At 30.8% G+C, this 19026-nt stretch overlaps 1 protein-coding gene across 3 annotated transcripts in view; it reads right to left on the bottom strand.

The window, feature by feature from the left end:
* The window catches only part of LOC118201807 (polyadenylate-binding protein 2-B-like), a 79130-nt gene extending 60860 nt beyond the window's left edge, over nt 1–18270 (bottom strand). For 2 of the 3 annotated variants that reach the window (XM_085806828.1, XM_085806840.1), the window contains exons 1-2: nt 18113–18270; nt 5273–5379 (exon numbers count right to left, since the gene is read on the bottom strand). In XM_085806828.1, the coding sequence (XP_085662954.1) occupies nt 5273–5379; nt 18113–18116 (111 nt within the window). In that variant the 5' untranslated portion in view covers nt 18117–18270. The remainder of the gene's footprint in view (nt 1–5272; nt 5380–18112) is intronic. The other variant, XM_085806831.1, reaches the window with a different exon arrangement.
* Between the last annotated feature and the right edge of the window lie 756 nt (nt 18271–19026).

Below are 19026 nucleotides of genomic sequence, written 5' to 3'. Positions count from 1 at the left end.
GACTTTTCCTCTGTTACATTTGTACTAAAACCGCATCTTTCGGGAATTAAATAATTTGCATAATTTTCTCAATTTTGGGTCGATGAAATTAGTAAAAAAATGAAATAAATATGTGAAGAAATACAGTTTGCAAACGGTGCATTGAAAAAGACATTATAAAGCATACACTTTTCATTGTTTATAAGCATTTTCAAAAATTAGCATATTACAGGGGTGTTTGTGGGACCCCAAAAAATCCCCTGAAACTTTTACGGACTTACTACCGACATTTTGGAGTTTCGAGAAGGGGGGGGAGAGAAATGAAAAATTACAATTATGAAGTATTGAATGACCTAATTATAAAAGTTCAATGAATTACTTTTTTTGCAAAATTAATAACCATAAATTTTCAAACATATAAACTACTACATTTTATGTAAATATTTTAAATTACCTGAATTAATTTTTTTTAAAAAATTACCTAATTTTTGCTGCTTTTTTTTTATTTTCTGATGTTTGTGGGCTTGTCTTTCTTTTGTGGTGAACTTCATAATTGCAGGAAGGTTGACTTTTATTTTCCTCATTTACAGTTGAAGAAATTTCCTCGAGAACTGCACATGCAGAGGTAGAAACAGTTTGCTTTTCTACTAATGTAGAAGGTTTTTCAGAGACTTTTATAGGTGACTCATCTGAAATACATGTTTTTAAGTCCTCTTGATATGTTTCCCAACTTCTGTTCATATTCAGTAAGAGATCTTTGTGAATTGGATCAGTCACTGGATTTTTTTAGCCATATTTTTCACATGAGGTTTCTTTAGAAGCCATTAAATCATATTTAATAGTCTGCACTGCATCTAGGGAATCAATCTTAAGAGAGGTTCTATAGTCAGTGACAAGTGTATCCATTAAGTTGAATGCACTTTCCACTAATGGGCCATGGAAGCAGCTAAGGCAGGCTTTGACCAATTTAGCCAATGTAGGATACTTATAATCATTTGTGAAATCATCTTTTAAATTAAAAACTTTAGACCAATATTTATCAATTGTACACTTGACTTGATTTCCACTTTCATCAGATGTGTAGAGCATTTCTTTGGTGATATCAATATCACTCTGATATAACCTTATTTCAGCTTCTACTTTTGACTTTTCATTATCACTAAAAATATGGGACATAAAAGATGATAATTTTTCAAAAGCTAATATTGTACTGGTTTTACCTCTTAACTCTGGATCTAATTCTGTAAAACTAATTAGATATGAATTTTTAAGGGGTAATTTCTGTTTTATATGCTGTGCTGTATTAGTATAAGCTTTCATCAGAGAAATTTGGAATTCTTTTGCTATTGGATGATTTTTTGATAATTTCTTCAAGAGAGTGGAAGCTTCTGCACCATATTACTTTGCTAGGTAGATGGAATTTTGGATTTGTGACATCAACCTTTAATAAATCATTATAAGATGTGCACTCTATATTTTCTGGCTTCATAAAAAAGAAAAATTTTGCCATCAATTTATAAATATTGGAATGTATTAAATGAAGCATTGGTTTTTTTGTTTCAATATATGTGTATATATAATTTTATTTCAATATATGTGTATATTTTTTTCAGTATATGTGTATATATATATAATTTAATATATGTGTTGAACTCTGGTAATACTGCTGAATATAATGCCATATGCAATAAAGTTTTGTTTTGCATAACAAAAAACCCATTTAGTATTCTTTTTTTCCGAGCTAAAGCATCCTTTGCGAGTTGTTGGGAATGCAAGCAAGAATACACCCCTTCAACAATTTTTTTCTGAGCTGCAGAAATATTTCTTTTATTGTATACAGTTTCAACACAAGAAAAATAATCCCCTTTATCAGTTTTATCCAAGTAGTGAAAATAAAATGCAATAAGAGCATACCACAGATCTTTGATTCTTTCTATAAACACATAAAATGTACACCCACCTATGGTCTGGTCTCTTCAAGGGCTTAAGTTTTTTAATGGCAAGGGATTCACAGATTTTGAAAAAATTTTCTCTTTTACTGCAGCTTTTCATATCAAAATAGATGTCATCAAACAAATCTTCTAAGTATCTATCCAAAACATAAAGCAAATTTTTTTGCACAGTTATTAGCTGTGTGACATGTGTCACCATCAATATCTAATAAGTGGGGTGCTTTGTTTGATCGTAGTCTGGTTTCAACACCCTTTTTTTTTTCCACGCATGGTGTTACATGAGTCCATTAATATACTAATTAAGTTTGCCCACGGAATATTATTATCTTCAATAGTATTAACAACTGCTTTAAAAACAGCTTCTGAATTGCAAGATTCCATCTTTAGAGATGCAAAATGATGAACTACAACTTCATTTTGATTGTTGTCATAAAACTGCACCAATATTGCCAGTATACTTTCTTGAGCATTGCTAGTACTTTCATCCAAATTTAGAGAAAATGGAGTCTCTTTTAAAGTTTTAATGATATTTTCCTTAATAGTTTTTGCGAGCCCATATTTCATCTTATAACATGCAGTAGTCCTGGACATTTCAAACGAATTTAGTGCCGTCTGATCGCGGCTCAACTGTTTACAGAGTTCAATTAAATTGGGAGCTACATTGAAAGAAAGAGAATTCTCAGTGATAAACGAAGTTATTAATACCTCTTGGCATGCTTTTCTTGTCACTATATCCAATGGCCGAGCATCAGTCTCCAGTAAGTCATCAGTATTTTTTAAATTAACATAATTACTTAAAGTCATTGAATGTCTAATGCACTTTGAATATTTTATGTGCGTCACAGTTTTAGAATGATTCGTGAAAGCCTTGAATCCTTCCCCACCATACTTCAGCAGTGAGTTACAAAAAACACAATATGCTTGTCCAGCAACATTTATTTTCTTGCACCATGTGCCGATGGTATCCCCATTACCATCTCTCCGTTCAATCCAATTCCACCTAAATGCATTCCGGACACCTTCTTCTAATTGTATAATATCACTATTTATATCGAGAAATTTCATAGTGAAATTCTCTTGTGTACATAAATAAAAAAATATTTCAATAAACGAAACGAAAAATTTATACATGCATCAATAAATGAAACGAAAATTTTACACAGCGGAGGAAAAAAAGTTGAGAAGCGATCAATGACAAATAGCTAATACGGCAAAAAATCCCCTTCTCTACTTATTGGCGCCATGCCAGGAGAGATAAGACCTTTGAACCCAGAGTCACGTGATCGCACATCTGGTCGAACGAAGTCTCGACCTTTTTTTCTGCCATCCCTACTTGCCGAAAAGAATCCAGAAGAGAATGTCTGAGAACCAGGAGAATGAGTTATAACTTGCAATACGGAAAGAACAAAAAAGAAGTTTTCTCCCCCTTTTCACGCAATATCACTGCCTTTGGAGAAAGAAAGGAAAAGTTTTCACCACACACACTAACCTGTTTCGTTTTCTGCTTTCAAAGCAAACAAAATTACCCAGATCAAAATAAATAATTCATTATTATTTCTACTTCCTTTTGAACGACGATCCCCAGAATTTCCGGGGATCGAAGTTCAAAATCCCCGGAATTCCGGGGTTTCCTCGGAGCACAAACACCCCTGATATTATCTCAGAAGAATCTTGAATAATAAAATGCATTATGATTGTATATACATCTACCATTAGAAAAATAAAACACTAATTAAATACACTAAAAATATGAACAAATAGATAATTAAAGAGATGGGTTTACATTATTTTGCTTGCTATACACTTCGATACCTACTTGGATACTTTCATGAACAACTTTCTTCAAAAAAAGTGGCGATTTATATTTTATATGTGAGGAAAAGTATAACAAAAACCTTAAACAGAGAGCTACTTCAAATGCTAGTAATAAAATCTAGGTTAAACTACAAATACTTCATGGTTTAAGCCATTAGGAAGGCCAGTTAGATGGAAGAACCAGCTGGATAATTATATAACCACTTTTAAACTAATACAATCAAAAAATTCACGATACAAAGAAAATTATTCAATTTATAACTGCCTAAATATAAATGATGGTACTTGATCTTACAGAAAACCAAACAGCTTGAGAAAGTTGTCTATTTCGTGCATAATATATTAAAAAAAAAAGCTTCAACTTATTTCCAAAAAATGCAAATTTTTACTAAAAAACAAGTATTCATGCTTGCTTTTGCAAATTAGAATGAAGGGTAAAAAATCCCTCTCTTAGAATGGAATAATGCAATAGTTTCATTTTTGTTTGGTGGTAAATTTAATTTTGAATCTTTAAAAAAAATCTCATGAATGTAAAAAAGCAATTTCAAATCTTTGAAATTACCTGATTTTGAGTACAATTTTGCATTTGTTACATGGTTTAGCTATACATGCTGCTGAATATAATAATTAATTGCTGGTCTGATTATCTTTCTTCAATTATTTTTGCATTCTACAAAAAACTCAAAAGTCTTTTTTTGGCATCAAAACTTACTTTTATAAATTAATTCTTTGACAAAATACAGTACAAAGTCTGTAATCCGGACTCGTCAGGACTTTGGCGATTTCGGATTAGGGTTTTTTCCATATTATGGATCATCAATTTAAATCTGGTAAGATGGCATGCAGAAATTATACAATTACAAATATGAAATAAAGAACAATCATGATCTAAAGGGTATCAAAATTTACCAAAAAAAAAGCTTAATATTTATTTGTTTATTAAACATTTCCTTCAATATAAGTTGTTTAAGGTGCTTCCAGAAAATTTCAAAAAGTTCCTTTTTCTTGTTTCATATATAGTGGACTTTCCAATGCCATACTTCTCGAATAATTTTGAGACGGATAGGCCTTTATCCACTTTTTGTTTAATGGACATCGAAACATGCTTTTGCTTTGTAAACCCTTTGGCAGCTCCAGAATCGGAAACTCTTTTTGACATAATCGAAAGATCAAGCTTAATTTTCATAAAATTGTTCTAACAGTCTGCAAAAAATAATAAGCTGGATCCATTTAGAAAATTAAGGAACAGCGCAATCTGCAACATTAACTGAAATGCCTTAGATAATTTTAGACTAGCTTATATCGTTCGTTATAAATTAAACGTGCATGCACATAAAGTTTGTAGCTTTGAGGTCCGGATTATAGATCATTCCAGATTATGAACGTCCGGATTACAGACTTTGTACTATAAAAATTTAAATTGTGTTTTACTAATTAATTTTCTAATAAATTAGCTAATTTTTCATCATTAAAACTTGCACATTATAATATTTAAAATACTGAATATATTTATGAATCATACTTACGGGATCTTCATTCTCTGTTTCTTTAGCATCAAATTTCCCATTTTGTTCATTATCTCCAGCTATTAAGAAAGGATCATCTGTTTCAATACTTTCATCCGAGATTTCAACTAAAATCAAGCAAAACTATTCTTTAAATTGAAATTTTAAGCAAATGAATAAATTCTTTGCAAGTATTGTTAAAATTTGTATTTTAAGTATTGCTCACATATAAATAAAAATAAAGCTTTAAAAAATACTTGCTATAATTAATACTTTTAATTAAAATCAAGACTCAAGCCTTAAAATTATAGGTTCTCTTAAAAAACTCATTTATTAAAAAAAATTAATACCTCTTAAAAAACTCATTTTCAAATTACATATTTAACTACTTTTACATAGTACTATATACTTGTTAGAAAACTTTAGTAAATTTGATTCTTGTGTACATCTAATGAATGCAAAACTACTTAAATTATATGAAATTATAAAAGGTGACTGCTTTAAAAATTCCTAAAACCACAGCAGAGTAAAAATTCAACATTATTTCAAGAAATTCAAAGCATTACTGCAAAATTTGCACATATATGCATACACATATATTTTCATTAACCCATTAACCGCCAAAACTACAAGGAATGTTTCTTTTCTCATGAAAATAATAACAAATATTAAATTAAGCATTTATAACATAAATTTCATTGAAAATAAAAAAAAAAATGCTCTTACCTGTGGAAAAAGCGAGTGTTGCGTTCGCGCAACGTCAGCGGAATAAGACTACGGATGTTTAGTGAGTAGGATTGTACTCGTGTGACGTTTCTTTTGAGTGGAGCGCAGAATTACTTTTTAGCTGTATAACGTTTTATGAATCTACAAATCACTTCACTTGTAATTAATTTAATATTAAAATATCTATTGTATTTCTTTTACAAATGCAGATTATTTCATTTGAAAGATTCAAGCATGAAAAGCTTGATTACAAACATGATGTAAAGCTACATTACATCTATAAACAGTCTGGCTATGGTACTCTTTACAACAAAGTCTTTTGTTATCAACGGACTTTACGATAAAATGTCTACCATCTCTATGGAATGGTTTTTGAATGCTGAATCTACTAGGTCTTCCTGTTGCTGATCTATTTCTGGCTAATTCTACACTCTCAATAGGAGTTTACAAAAGAAATAATGCATTCTCGCGTCTGAAATCTAAACCAGACTTTATATTTCCAGTAGTAAAAAGTGGTGATATTTAGCAAGTTTAGATATGGTCTCACCTCATATAATTTATCAGTATTGTCAATTTGACTATTGTCAATTTGACTATTGTCAAATGCAAATACTGCTTCATATTCCAGTACTGCAAATGTGATATCAATTATACAACAGGAACAGAAATATCCTTATCAAAAGACCAATACATTTTTGAGGTAAAGAATGATATCCTGTAACCAATAATATTTCAATAAATTTTCTCATATAGGCTTCAGATGCAATAAATTCTGGGCATTTTTTTCCCTGAGCGTATATATTTGTCTGTTCAACGAGAAGAGAGTAAATGTCTAAACCAAAAAGAAAATCGAAAATATGTGCACTAGTTTTACCTTGTGTTTTGTCTTTTATAATTTATCTTCTATCTCTTTCTTCATGTTCTTCCTGAGACATAACTAACAGTTCCTTTTTTATCCACTTCAAGATTTCAGTCTTCTGCTTTTTAAACTTTTTAGTATGACTATAACTGCTTTTAGAAGGCTGAAACTTACTTTTTACGTGAATTTCAACTTCCCCAGCAGTATCATTTGGTAAAATATCATTATCATTATTTAAAACATTGCCATTCCTTTCTTCTTCGTCACTAAGCCTCTGCAATTTCTGGGGGAACAACAACAATATCAGTTTCATTCTGATCATTATTAACATCATCATCATCTGTTTCTTCATCAAAAAATCTTTGAAGGGCCTCTTTTAGTGTAAGATACCTAGTTCTAGGCATTTTTAAACAACCAGAACATGAACCAGAACATTGAAAGGAATGAGTGAAAAAGAAGATTAACTACCCGTTTCCTGCTGACGTTGCGTCAACGCAACACCTGTTTTCCCTTTCTTCGCAAAACAAATATAAACATCTGACTGATTTAATGTTCTGATAAACAGTGACCTTGACTAAAAATAGATCACTCATAAAGACGGCGATTCTTTCGTTAAATATTTTCAGCAAAAATACCCGATCGAAAATTTTGCTTAAAGTACGAGATTAATTATTATAAACAATATAATTATTGAAGGCAATTATTTTTTACAGAAATAATCTTCATAATATTCCCTACACAAAATCATCTGCTGGTATAAAATATCTTAGGTAGTTATATTTATATATGCATTTATTTTGACCGTTGCGTCAACGCAACACCAGCGGCTAATGGGTTAACATTGCAAAAAGTATAACTTTTCCAAATTTAATTCTTACTTCAACTACTATGTCTCATTTTCAATAGTTAAAAACAATGCCAAATTTAATAAGAGATGTTTTAGCGAATGGGTTGAAATATTTCTGACAGACATTAAATTTACTTTTTTCTTTTTAAAAACTGATGGATCAGTAACATGAGCAAGACATTTTGATGTAGACAATGACTGTTGGCTTAACCCTTTAAGTTTTAGATTACAATTTGAATTATGTATTAACAGGTATTAGAAGTCAGGAACTGCTTGCTATAAAAAAGAAAATGGCTCTTAGAATGACAAGAATTTTAGTCAGCTGTTCAGATATTACTATTCCCATATATTAGTAACTATTCCCATATCCACAGGCTGAAAGATAGACGTACAATTTGGAGGGAAGAATAATACGGATACATTATCTTTCACTAAAACTTTAAATGAAATATGTGCTGAACAGTTGTCAACAATCAGGACTATTTTTAAGTCATCAGGTAAACCAACTGAATTCAAATGTCGACGAGCCTTGGGATAAATTGCTGCGTTCCTGCAGCATTTGTGCACGCTAAAATTGTTAGTCTCACTCTGGAAATCTTTGACACCAATTGGAGCCTTTTCAGTAGAGGTTACCAAGGTATTTCACAGTACATATTGCCAAAAAAGACCAGTTTCATCAGCATTGTAAATTTGTTCTGGAGATAATTGTTCACTAGTAATGAGTTCAATGAATTCATCTCCAAATTTTTCAGTAGCTTCAGTATCAGTTGAAGCATTTTCACCTTAAATTTTTAATTGTCTTATACCATGGCGATTTTTTAATTTAGTTAACCAACCTGTCGAATATGTGCACTCAGTGTTTAAATTTATTTCTTCATGAAATATTTTGGTTTGAGCCATTACCATTGGACCCATCAATAGCATGCCCTCGCTGCGACGCTGTCTGACCCATTCAATCATCACTTTGTCATGATCGTTACTTTTAGCATAATGAACCCTTTTTCTGTTATTCATTGCAAGTGAGATGTCGGAATCCACAAAAAACTCAAAATGTTCCTTTTTCTTTTTGTCTATGTCATATACAGTTGACTTTCCAATGTCATACTCCTCGCATAATTTTGAGATGGATATGCCTTTATCCATTATTTTGCAGCAATTCCACTTGTTTGATGGACATCGAAACATGCTTTCGCTTTGTAGATCCTTTGGCAGCTCCAGAATTGGAAACTCTTTTTGACATAATCCAAAATTGAAGCTTAATTTTTATAAAATTGCTCTAACTTTCTGCAAAAAATAATAAGCTGGATCCAATTAGAAGATTAAGAAACAGTGCAATCTACAACATTAACTGAAATGCCTTAGAATCAGTAAAGATAATTTTGGCCTAGCTTATACTGTCCGTTATACATTAAACGTGCTTGCGTAAAGCACACAAAAAAAAAAAAAAAAAGTTTGTGGCTTTGAGATCCGGATTATAGATCATTCCGGATAATGGACGTCCGGATTACGGACTTTGTACTGTAATAGAATCTATCTTCGTTTAAATTTCCAGAAGTCCTATGGGTCATATGACACAATTAGGGGCTCTTGGGAGAAGACAAAAAAGCTGAATTCAGTGTTACCTACACCAAAACTTCAACTTGATACAAAGCAGGAGAGCTATATGCTTTTCTTTTTATTCCATTCTAGAGGAGACCTTTCAAGTCATTAGTGATAACTGGGGACAGACTGTTCCTCTGGTTTATTGTAAGAACAAGTCCTTAATTTCTTGAGGCCAGCATCTGGCAGAGATGGCAGAAATGAAGTCCACTAGAATTTCCAGAACTCTCACTTTTAAGAAACGATTTTGAATTGCAGGCACATATCAAATTTTCTCATAAATACAAAAAGAGCGAGTTGGCTGAGGGTAAGAATTACTACTTTTCCTGTGCATTACTAACTTTACACCAATTCTTGTCTTAAAGCTTGGTTATACAATTAATTTATTTACATAAATCTTACAAAAGTAGTTTAATCTCGAAAAAAGTTAAAAAAAGGTTAAAATCATCTATCCTCTTCCTTGTTTTTTATTTCTTTCACAGTTTTTAACTTTTTTCGTTTACCAGATTAAAATAATTTTCTGACACGAAACTCTGATGCACATTAATTTCAATACTAGTTTTTGTGTACATAATTTTATGATAATGAAATTTTATTCGAATATTTAAGCAGTTAATATTTGTATTAATATTTTTTGTTTTACTTCAACATATGATATACATTATAAAGTTTATCTGCACAAATGATATCAGGGTTCGTACACATTTCTGCACACGAAAATTAAGTACTTTTAAAGACTTTTAAGGACCATTAATGAAATAAATGAAGACCTATGAGCAAATGGGAACTGAATAAATTCAATTAAAAATATTATTCTATGCCTAAATTTCACTTTTGTAATACCATTCTAAAAATAAAATAGATCCCCAAGTAATATGCATTATTACAAAACATTAATTAACAGAATTATTAATTAGTTTGAGAATGAAATAAACTGTATGCAATTTATCAAGTAGTATTAAATATTTTACACTTCTAATAGCTGGACATATTTGAAAGAAGATAAGTGACATTTATGTTTTACTAATAGTTAGCTTTATGTTGATTTTTTTATGTCTTATTTTGTCACATACTTAGTCAGTCTAGAGCAGTGTTTCCCAACCTTTTTTTCCTTGCGAACCAAAAGAAAGGTCCGAAAAAATTTGGCGAACCCCCTATGTAGTCGTTAATGACAGGTAAAAAAATAAATAAGTAAAATTTGATACAATATATATTTTTCATATTGCAGAATAATTGATTATATTAATCGTGAAACATTTAAATAAAACATTAATAAGACTAAAATGATGGCTATAAAAATTGAAAACAAGATAAGTTTAACAAACTGGTTCTTATGTTTTACATTTGGAAAAACTCTTAATGGGATATTTGTGGCTGTTTGATAGAACAAAGCAATTCAAAGTTAGACTCAATATCTGACAATTTCAGTCTTAGATCAGGTTCTGCATTTAACCTGTTTCTGTATTTATCTTTCAGATAAGTTTATGTTGAAAATCTTTCTCGCATAGATACGTTGTGCAAAATGGTAATAGAACTTCAATGGCTTTTTTTGACAGAACAGAATATTTATTTTGTATACTGAGCCAGAAGTCAAAGACTGATCTTTAAAATTTGCTTCTAGAGAACTGTCACAAGATAACTGAGTTTTTCTTTTTCCAGTATATTTAGAGTGGTTTCTGAACTTACATTTCCTTGAAATGGATTACGTATCCAGTTGTTTGAGATGGATATATTGCATCTGTTGGGAAAATAGTCATCGAAAGTTAATCGAAGATAGTTCAGATGTTCACATATACTCCTTTTAATGTTTTCATAGAGTTTAATTGAATTTTCTGATAAAAAAGTGCTGAGAGAATCGAAACATCCACATTCATTTATCTGCAGGCATTGAATCCAAAAATTGATCTTTTTCAACATAGCCTTAATTCTATCATGTACACTGAAAATGGTGACACCCTTGCATTGTAAAGACATATTTAATTCATTCAGTTTACAAAAAATGTCAGCTAAATACGCAAGCTTTTGCAGCCAAAGAACATCGGATATACAAGAAGACAAATAAAACAGATGATCAATAAAAAATGCTTGAACTTCAGACTTCAATTCAAACAAACACATTAAAACTTTATCACAGGAAAGCCATCTAACTTCTGTGTGAAGTAGTAAGGAAACGTGGAAACTTCCAAAATCCTCACAAAGCATACGGAATAGACGGCAATTTATAGCATGCGATTTTATAAAGTTCAAAATTTTCACAGCATCACTTAAAGTAGTAGATAACTCTGCAGAAATACGTCTATGAATACAACAATGAATCCATTGAATTTTCTAGTTGTTCTTCTTCACCCGTGCCACAAAACCAGAAAAATTTCCCGTCATTGATTTTGCACCATCTGTACACACACCCACACAATACGACAAGCTTATTCCATTCTTTTCAAAATACCCATTGATCATATTGAAAATCGCTTCTCCAGTTGTGTAGGTTTTCAAAGGTTTTGCAAATAGTACATCTTCTTGAACAATATTCGTAAAAAGATACCTAACGTAGACAAGCAAGACTGCGGCATTTGTTACATCCGTCGATTCGTCAAGTTGAATTGCAAAATAATTCAATTTTATTCTTTTTCGAAGTTCGTTCTCCACATAATTAGCCAAGTCATTAATTCTACGCGACACCGTGTTGTTTGATAAGGGAACTTTCTCTGCTGCCTTTTCCCCAAGCATACATTTGGCGATATCTTTCGCACATGGTACAATTAAATTTTCTGCTATTGTATGCGCTTGTCCAGATCTTGCAATTCTATAACTTACTCGAAATGATACTTCAAAGGCCATTTTACTATCTTCGTTTGAAGTCAAGAAAGAAGAAAGGCTACACTTTTTTGGTATCTGCTAATTTTCTTTTGAAATATTCAATTCTTTCAATTTGAAATATTATCTTTGTGTGTCAGATGTTTTGTTTCAATATGTCTACGAAGAAGTGATGGTTTTAAACTGCTGTTGGCAAGAACTTTGTTACATATAACACAAAGCGGTTTAGGTTCCGACTCATCCCCAGTAAAATGAAAACCCAATTGTAGATAGTCGCTGTCATATTTTCACTTTTTCCTTTTCTAACATCATTTCCTTTGTTTTCCATCTGGTGAAACGGTACCTAAATACAGCTTTCAGTACCATCATCTCGATTATCATGTCTCGTTCCTAAACGACCCGTTTTTAACCATCGATCCATAATAAAAAAAAGCTATAATAATAATTAAATTAATAATTATTAAATTATTTACATGAGAACTTGACAGTCACAGCATCACTATCACTCAAGCTTTACAAGTGCTAAGCCTATGTATGAACGTCGACAGACAGACAAAATAGACAGTTAATACAACACTATTATCCCAGTTCCTGGTTGTGAACAAGTATCTAATTCTAAAATCTGTAGTAAACTGCCTTAATTTGATATTTATTTCCAATTGTATTGTAAAAAAAAATATATATATATATATATATATATATATATTACATAGAAGGGAAAACTGCCGTAATGATTTTAAATATAAAGCAGAACATGATACTAATCACATTGATAAAATGTTTTAAATATAATTAAATGTAATAAAAAGAGAATAGTATTTGATTACTTGAATAAGAGGAATAAATTATAATGTATAAAATTGTTGATATAATTTGATATTGATGAAGTATTTGAAAAAATAAGAAAAAAGAAATGAAAATATTGAAATTTATTATAGATTTCTTAACAAATAGGCAGCGAACAATCTGTTTTACAGTGGGTGTATTCTTTTATTTTTTTTTAATGGTGTTTAATAAATCCGCCATTACAATATTATTTTTGCGAACCCACTGAGATCCGCGAACCAGCGGTTGGGAATGACTGGTCTAGAGGTTTAATAAATAGCAGGTTGATTTTATGTCAAACGGCATAGGTTAAAATAAGAAATAAGAAAATAATCAGCATGATTCATAACAAAAGACTGAATGTTGTCACCACTGTTGCTTGTCTAGAGACTGACCTGCTCAGTAGAACACACCTGAAAGGCCTGATGTAGACACAATTGGCAAGTGTTGAAAGTTAATCAGGCTCTGTTTGATGCAGTTATTGTCATAGCTTTGTGTAGAGTTCTAAGGGGTTGTAGCCCAGTTAATACACTTTAAGGTTCCAATAAGCGATTAAAGTACCAGAGATGATAAGTTTTTTCGTATTATTTTTAAGTTTAACTAGATGCAAAGAATAAGTTTTACTTGAATTTTTACATTTTTGTGTTTTATCTTGTGACCACAGTGAGTGTTAATGAAAGGCAATAACTCGCTGTAACATGTAGAGATAATTTTTAAGGGTAAGCAGTTTTTATTTTTTAACAATATTTGTTAAAAAAAAGCCTATTCAAATCAAAAGCTAATAAAATTTCACAGTTTAAAATACATACAATTTATGAAATTGATTCTTAAACAATATTAGGATACACATTAAATGCTACAAAACATTTATGTTTTGTAACAACAACACTCAACAAAATATTTATCCTTCATTTTAATTTGAAGCCTTCCCAAACATTTTGGCTAGTTTATATCGATTCCCTTCTCTTTAAGCATCTTTTCTAACAATTAAAGATTTGTTTCAATATACAAACAAATGCTTTCACTAGTTTCTGTGTGCTTATCTCCTAACTTGTCAACCTCTCAACAAGATACCTATGAGAGTTTACTTTATCTAGTAAAAGTTAAATAGTCCCAAACCCCCAACTGAATCATAAACTGAAAAGCTGAAATCATAAGCAATTGGGTAAGTTTCATAATAATAATTGCACTATCTTTGAAGAGTAATTTTCTTTGTATTCAGTTTCTTCCTTCAACATGTTTCCTTTTCATTTTAGAATTTTTCGATCTAATTAAGGATTTCTGTTATTCTAAAAAACACTAAATGCATTTAGAATGTATAGAAAAAGTGGCTAATTTTATTTCTTTAGTAATATGAACATTCAGAAGAAATATGAAATATATATCGTAAAGCTCGGTTACAAAAGCTGATATGGCAGAATTTTTAGAATTTAGTGACACACCAAAAAACAAAATCTAGAAATATCAAAACTTTTAGAATTTAGAGCAGGCATTGCAAGCAGAATTTAGAAAGGCACTAGGTATCAGAATTTAGGATCCATGGAGATTACATCAGGTGGAAAATGCCTAGTGCCAGCTCTGTGTGCGATGCATTAAGACATATTAGATTAATCTTTTAAATTGTAAGTTCAATTTCTATATTAATTAAAAATTTCCTTTCTATAATGCCTGCCCATGTGATAAGATTAGAAGCATTTTTGATATTTTCCATGCTTGTGCCTAGTGAAAAGTAGAGAAAATAAAGGGAAGACAAACATGTTAAGATTCTAGTATCAGAAGTAAAACATTCAAATACAGTACAAAGTCTTTAGTCCAGAATGATCTATAATCCGGACCTCAAAGCTACAAACTTTGTACGCATGCGTAAACGCATAATGCATTTACGCATGCGCGTTTAATGTATAACGGACGGTATACGCTAGGCTAAAATTATATAATTATCTATTTCAGTTAATGTTGCAGACTGCGTTGTTCCTTAATCTTCTAATTGGATCCGGCTTATTATTTTTTGTAGACTGTTAGAGTAATTTTATAAAAAGTAAGATTGAACTTTCGATTATGTCAAAAGGAGTTTCTGATTCTGGAGCTGCCAAAGGATCTACAAAGCGAAAGCATGTTTCGATGTCCATCAAACAAAAAGTGGAATTGCTGCAAAAAAATGGATGAAGGCATATACTGTCAAGGTGTATATGGACAAAGTTAAGGCAGTGTGCAAAGCCTAATTCATGCAAATATCTTATTTTTTTAAAGTTAAAATAGGTCAATGTGTACATGGACAAAGTTAAGGTAGTGTCCAGTGCCTAGTTTGTGCAATTCTCCGATTTTTTTTTAAAGTTAAAATAGGTCAAGGTATACGGCAGTGCACAATACCTAGTTTATGCAATTATCCTTTTCTTTTAAAGTTAAAATAGGTCAATGTGTACGTGGACACTGAGTTTGCGTTAAGTCTTTGACTTCTTATTTTGGTTTTGTGGCCGGAAGAATCGGCACGAGGAATGGTGCTGATCTTGGCATCAAAAAACAGATAATTTGCCAAGGGGTACCGTAGAGTAAATTTTAACCCAGAAATGGATTAAATACAGAAATTGCTTAATTATAGAAATCTCCATAAAAAGCTCTGGTGTTAAAATTATAGGGAGATTTTTAGCAATTATGTTTCAGATTATTTGATCAACATGGGCAAGTTTCCATAAATAAAACTTTAAAGTTCTTAAAAATAAATTAAAGTCTGGAATAAGTTCAAACACTACACTTATAAAATGATAAGCCTGTAAGGATTTATACAATCTAATCTGTAATGCAATAAATTTATCTCTAGAATAACTTTAAAAAATTCTACATTTTTTTTAATCCTTTTCACTGAACACCCCATTCATTGCCACTTAATTTTTTTATAAATATTAAAGTATAATTTCTACGTGAAACTTAGATTGCTGTTATGTAAATTAACATCATACCTCTTCTAATTACAATTAATATGAAACATCAATTTTAAAAGTCACTATACTTAAATTACCTATTTACAAGATAGTTTATATAGAAAATGTCGAGAGGAAAAAATGCATGTGATGCAGATGCATTCAGCTGATATTTATTAATGTTTAAAAATGTTTTCACCTGAAACATTGTGTAAACAAAAAGTTTTTATTAATTTTACCGCTGATTGTTATGCAAAGTTCGAGGCACACAGCAAAATAATATAACAAAATGATTGATCAATCTTTGCTTAATCCTTATTTAATGTTATTTATTATTTAATTTCATTTAATCTCATTGAAGTCTCAAAATGTATACAACTTTAAAAGCTGGATTTATTCCCTATTGGATTATAGATGGATTTATGCTCCCATTCCAGAGGCGTAGCTAGAGGGGGGCAAGGGGGGCATCTGTTCCCCGCCGCAGAATCGAAGGGGCGCCAAACTGATGTTACGACATTTTAGAATTAAATTTTTTTCCATCCTTGGCAAGCAGTAGGGGGCGCGAAATCTTCAGTTGTCCCTGGGCGCTGAAAACCCTAGCTACGATTCTGTCCCATTCTCATTCCCATGCAATTTTATGCATTGGCTTATTCCATTCATTACGGAATTGAGTGCTTATTAGCATTTATTAAGGAAAAAAATTTGAATCAATTCACTTCTACATGGAATTCAGATGACAACAAAATTATACAAGCAAAATATATTTCTCAAATCCCAACTGCATTGGCAATCAGAATAGAAAGACTTTCGAAATACTACCATTTATTTTAAATTTTTATTCTATTAAATACATAAATATTGCATAAATGTATATTATCAGAGAAGCTGATTATTTAATCTTTTCAATCACTAAATGACACCCAGATTGATTCATTTCAGGTATTGCATAAAAGTACTTTTTTTATTTCTTCGAAATTTTCGGCTATAGAAGCAGAAAATTACTTTTGTCATCACAATTTCAGATCTTAACTGAACAACAAAAACACAAATTCTTCACATTAGAAATTTTGCTAAAAGAAACAGAAAAGTAAATTTAAAAAAAGAAAAATGAGAGAAAGTTACAATGCAATGAAAATTAGGCTATCACAGAAGGAGTTACAATAAGGCAAAGCAGTTACTTTAACGCCAGTTAAAAGATTACTTCCATCACAATTTTTTTTTAAACTTAACTATAAATAATAAAAGGAACACTTTTGTTTACTGAATTAAAACTATACTTAATATTTATTAATTTATGTAATATAGTTAGTAACTTATATTAATATGTTTTTGTCTTCTCTCCGGAGAAAAATTCTGCTTAAAATGAAAAATTATAAAAATGCAAATATCTACTGATCCAAGTTACAAAGAATACATTTAACAAAAAAGTATCATATTATAATAAATTACCTTCTTATAAATAAAAAGGATAAATTTTACTAATTTTAAGTTAAGATGCAGAAATTTAATTAAAAATTCATGATCATTTGAAATACTATACTATAAAATACTTTTCTCACTGATAATTTTAAAAATCTGAAAACACATACCTATTTAACAATTTAAACACAAAACATGTGTTAACATTTTAAGTATTGAATATTCAAATAATTAAACCAAGTAATAAATCAATGCTTGGAAGAAAACTAAGGAAAGAATACAACTTTCAAGTGTTTACATACAATTCTGAAATTTTTTGAAAATTATAAAAACTGCTGAAAAACTCCCTTCCCTCCTTCCTAGATATATTTCCCTAAACCCTACGTACAATATTATATATATATAACAAATAAATAATTTTTTTTCGAAAAAAATTTTTCGAAACCAAAAAAAAAAAAAAAAAACTGTACAAACCGTATTAGAACTTCAAATATTCCTACAACTTAGAAAATTAGAACAAAAGCAAGAGAGCTTACTGAAACCCAAGAAAACAAAGAAATAAAACTCTGCAAGTAAAGCTTTAAATATAATTCACAAAAACTGACAAAAAAATGCAGAAAACAGAGCTAAACTATTTTAACTTCAAAAGAAAACTAAAAACGCTGTCACATTATTCCTAAATTTTAATTTTGCAGAAAACTTTTGCTCTACTTACAGAAAAAGAATGAAAGCAACGAAACTAACAAGATACAACAATTAATAAAGCTGAAAGATTAAAACTATCAACTCAGAATACATGATTAAAAACGTAAAAAAGAAAAGTTTAGTCTTTTCAGAAATGAAAAAAATATTACGCATAGTTTCTTTTTGCAGTTCTTCTCTCGGTTAACACTGAAATTACAGTCAAATTTGCCTCCCTAAATCAACTTGAATTACTACGCACTTGCTAGCACAAACTAACCAACACCTTTCTTCCGGCAAAGAACGTCCATGTACATATTCTGGTGCCTTTGTTCCGACGCATGCGTAATGCTACAGCATGACTACTACAGCATTCGCATTAAAAACTTTTAATTTTAGTGAGACAAGTGATGGCGTTGATGGGAAGATTCTTCAGGGCAATATTTGTGATTCCACCGTCCCCTGGGGTTTTTTTTCTTCTGATAATTGATAAATTTGGCTACGGTGATAGGATTTGTGAGGAAAGTAAAGTTGCGAGGTCCAGGGGTATTGAGAAAGTTGTTAACAAGGCTATTATCTTCATTTATTGTGTCTTCATCATATGGGTCTGGATTATGAGTGAATGTTTATGAGTGACACATACCCAATATCTGGTGCAAAACAGGGAGATGTCAAAAATGATTGACATTTATAACATTGGGGGGGGGGCGTTTTTTCTCTTGAGTGATTCAATCTTAACATTGAGGTAACCAATCCTTTTTACTTTGGATAGCCTTATTTGCATCAGTTTTTTCCGAATTGTATAAGAAAAAGGAGCATTGGTCTATTTTCACATTTTCACGTCGATTTTTGAGAAGAATGATGTATTTGACGTCGAATTAATGTCCACTGAATACATTGTAGTAGATAGGCTTCTGATAACAATTTTGAGGACTTTTTCCTCTTGAAGTTGATAGGTGTGTGCTTTGAGATTAGTGTCCGTTACAACTTTACGCACGTATCTGTGCATATCTGCGTCTAGTGTGTAGATGTGTAGTTTATTTGCTTTTATCTGTCCTATAATTTCCTTGCCTATTTGTATATTTAG

This window comes from Stegodyphus dumicola, chromosome 1 (assembly GCF_044657685.1).
Source record: "Stegodyphus dumicola isolate Sdum_Otavi_A_Nest chromosome 1, ASM4465768v1".
Taxonomy (NCBI): domain Eukaryota; kingdom Metazoa; phylum Arthropoda; class Arachnida; order Araneae; family Eresidae; genus Stegodyphus; species Stegodyphus dumicola.
Note: the sequence above shows the minus strand (reverse complement) of the source record. Positions and strands in the feature narration are given on the sequence as shown.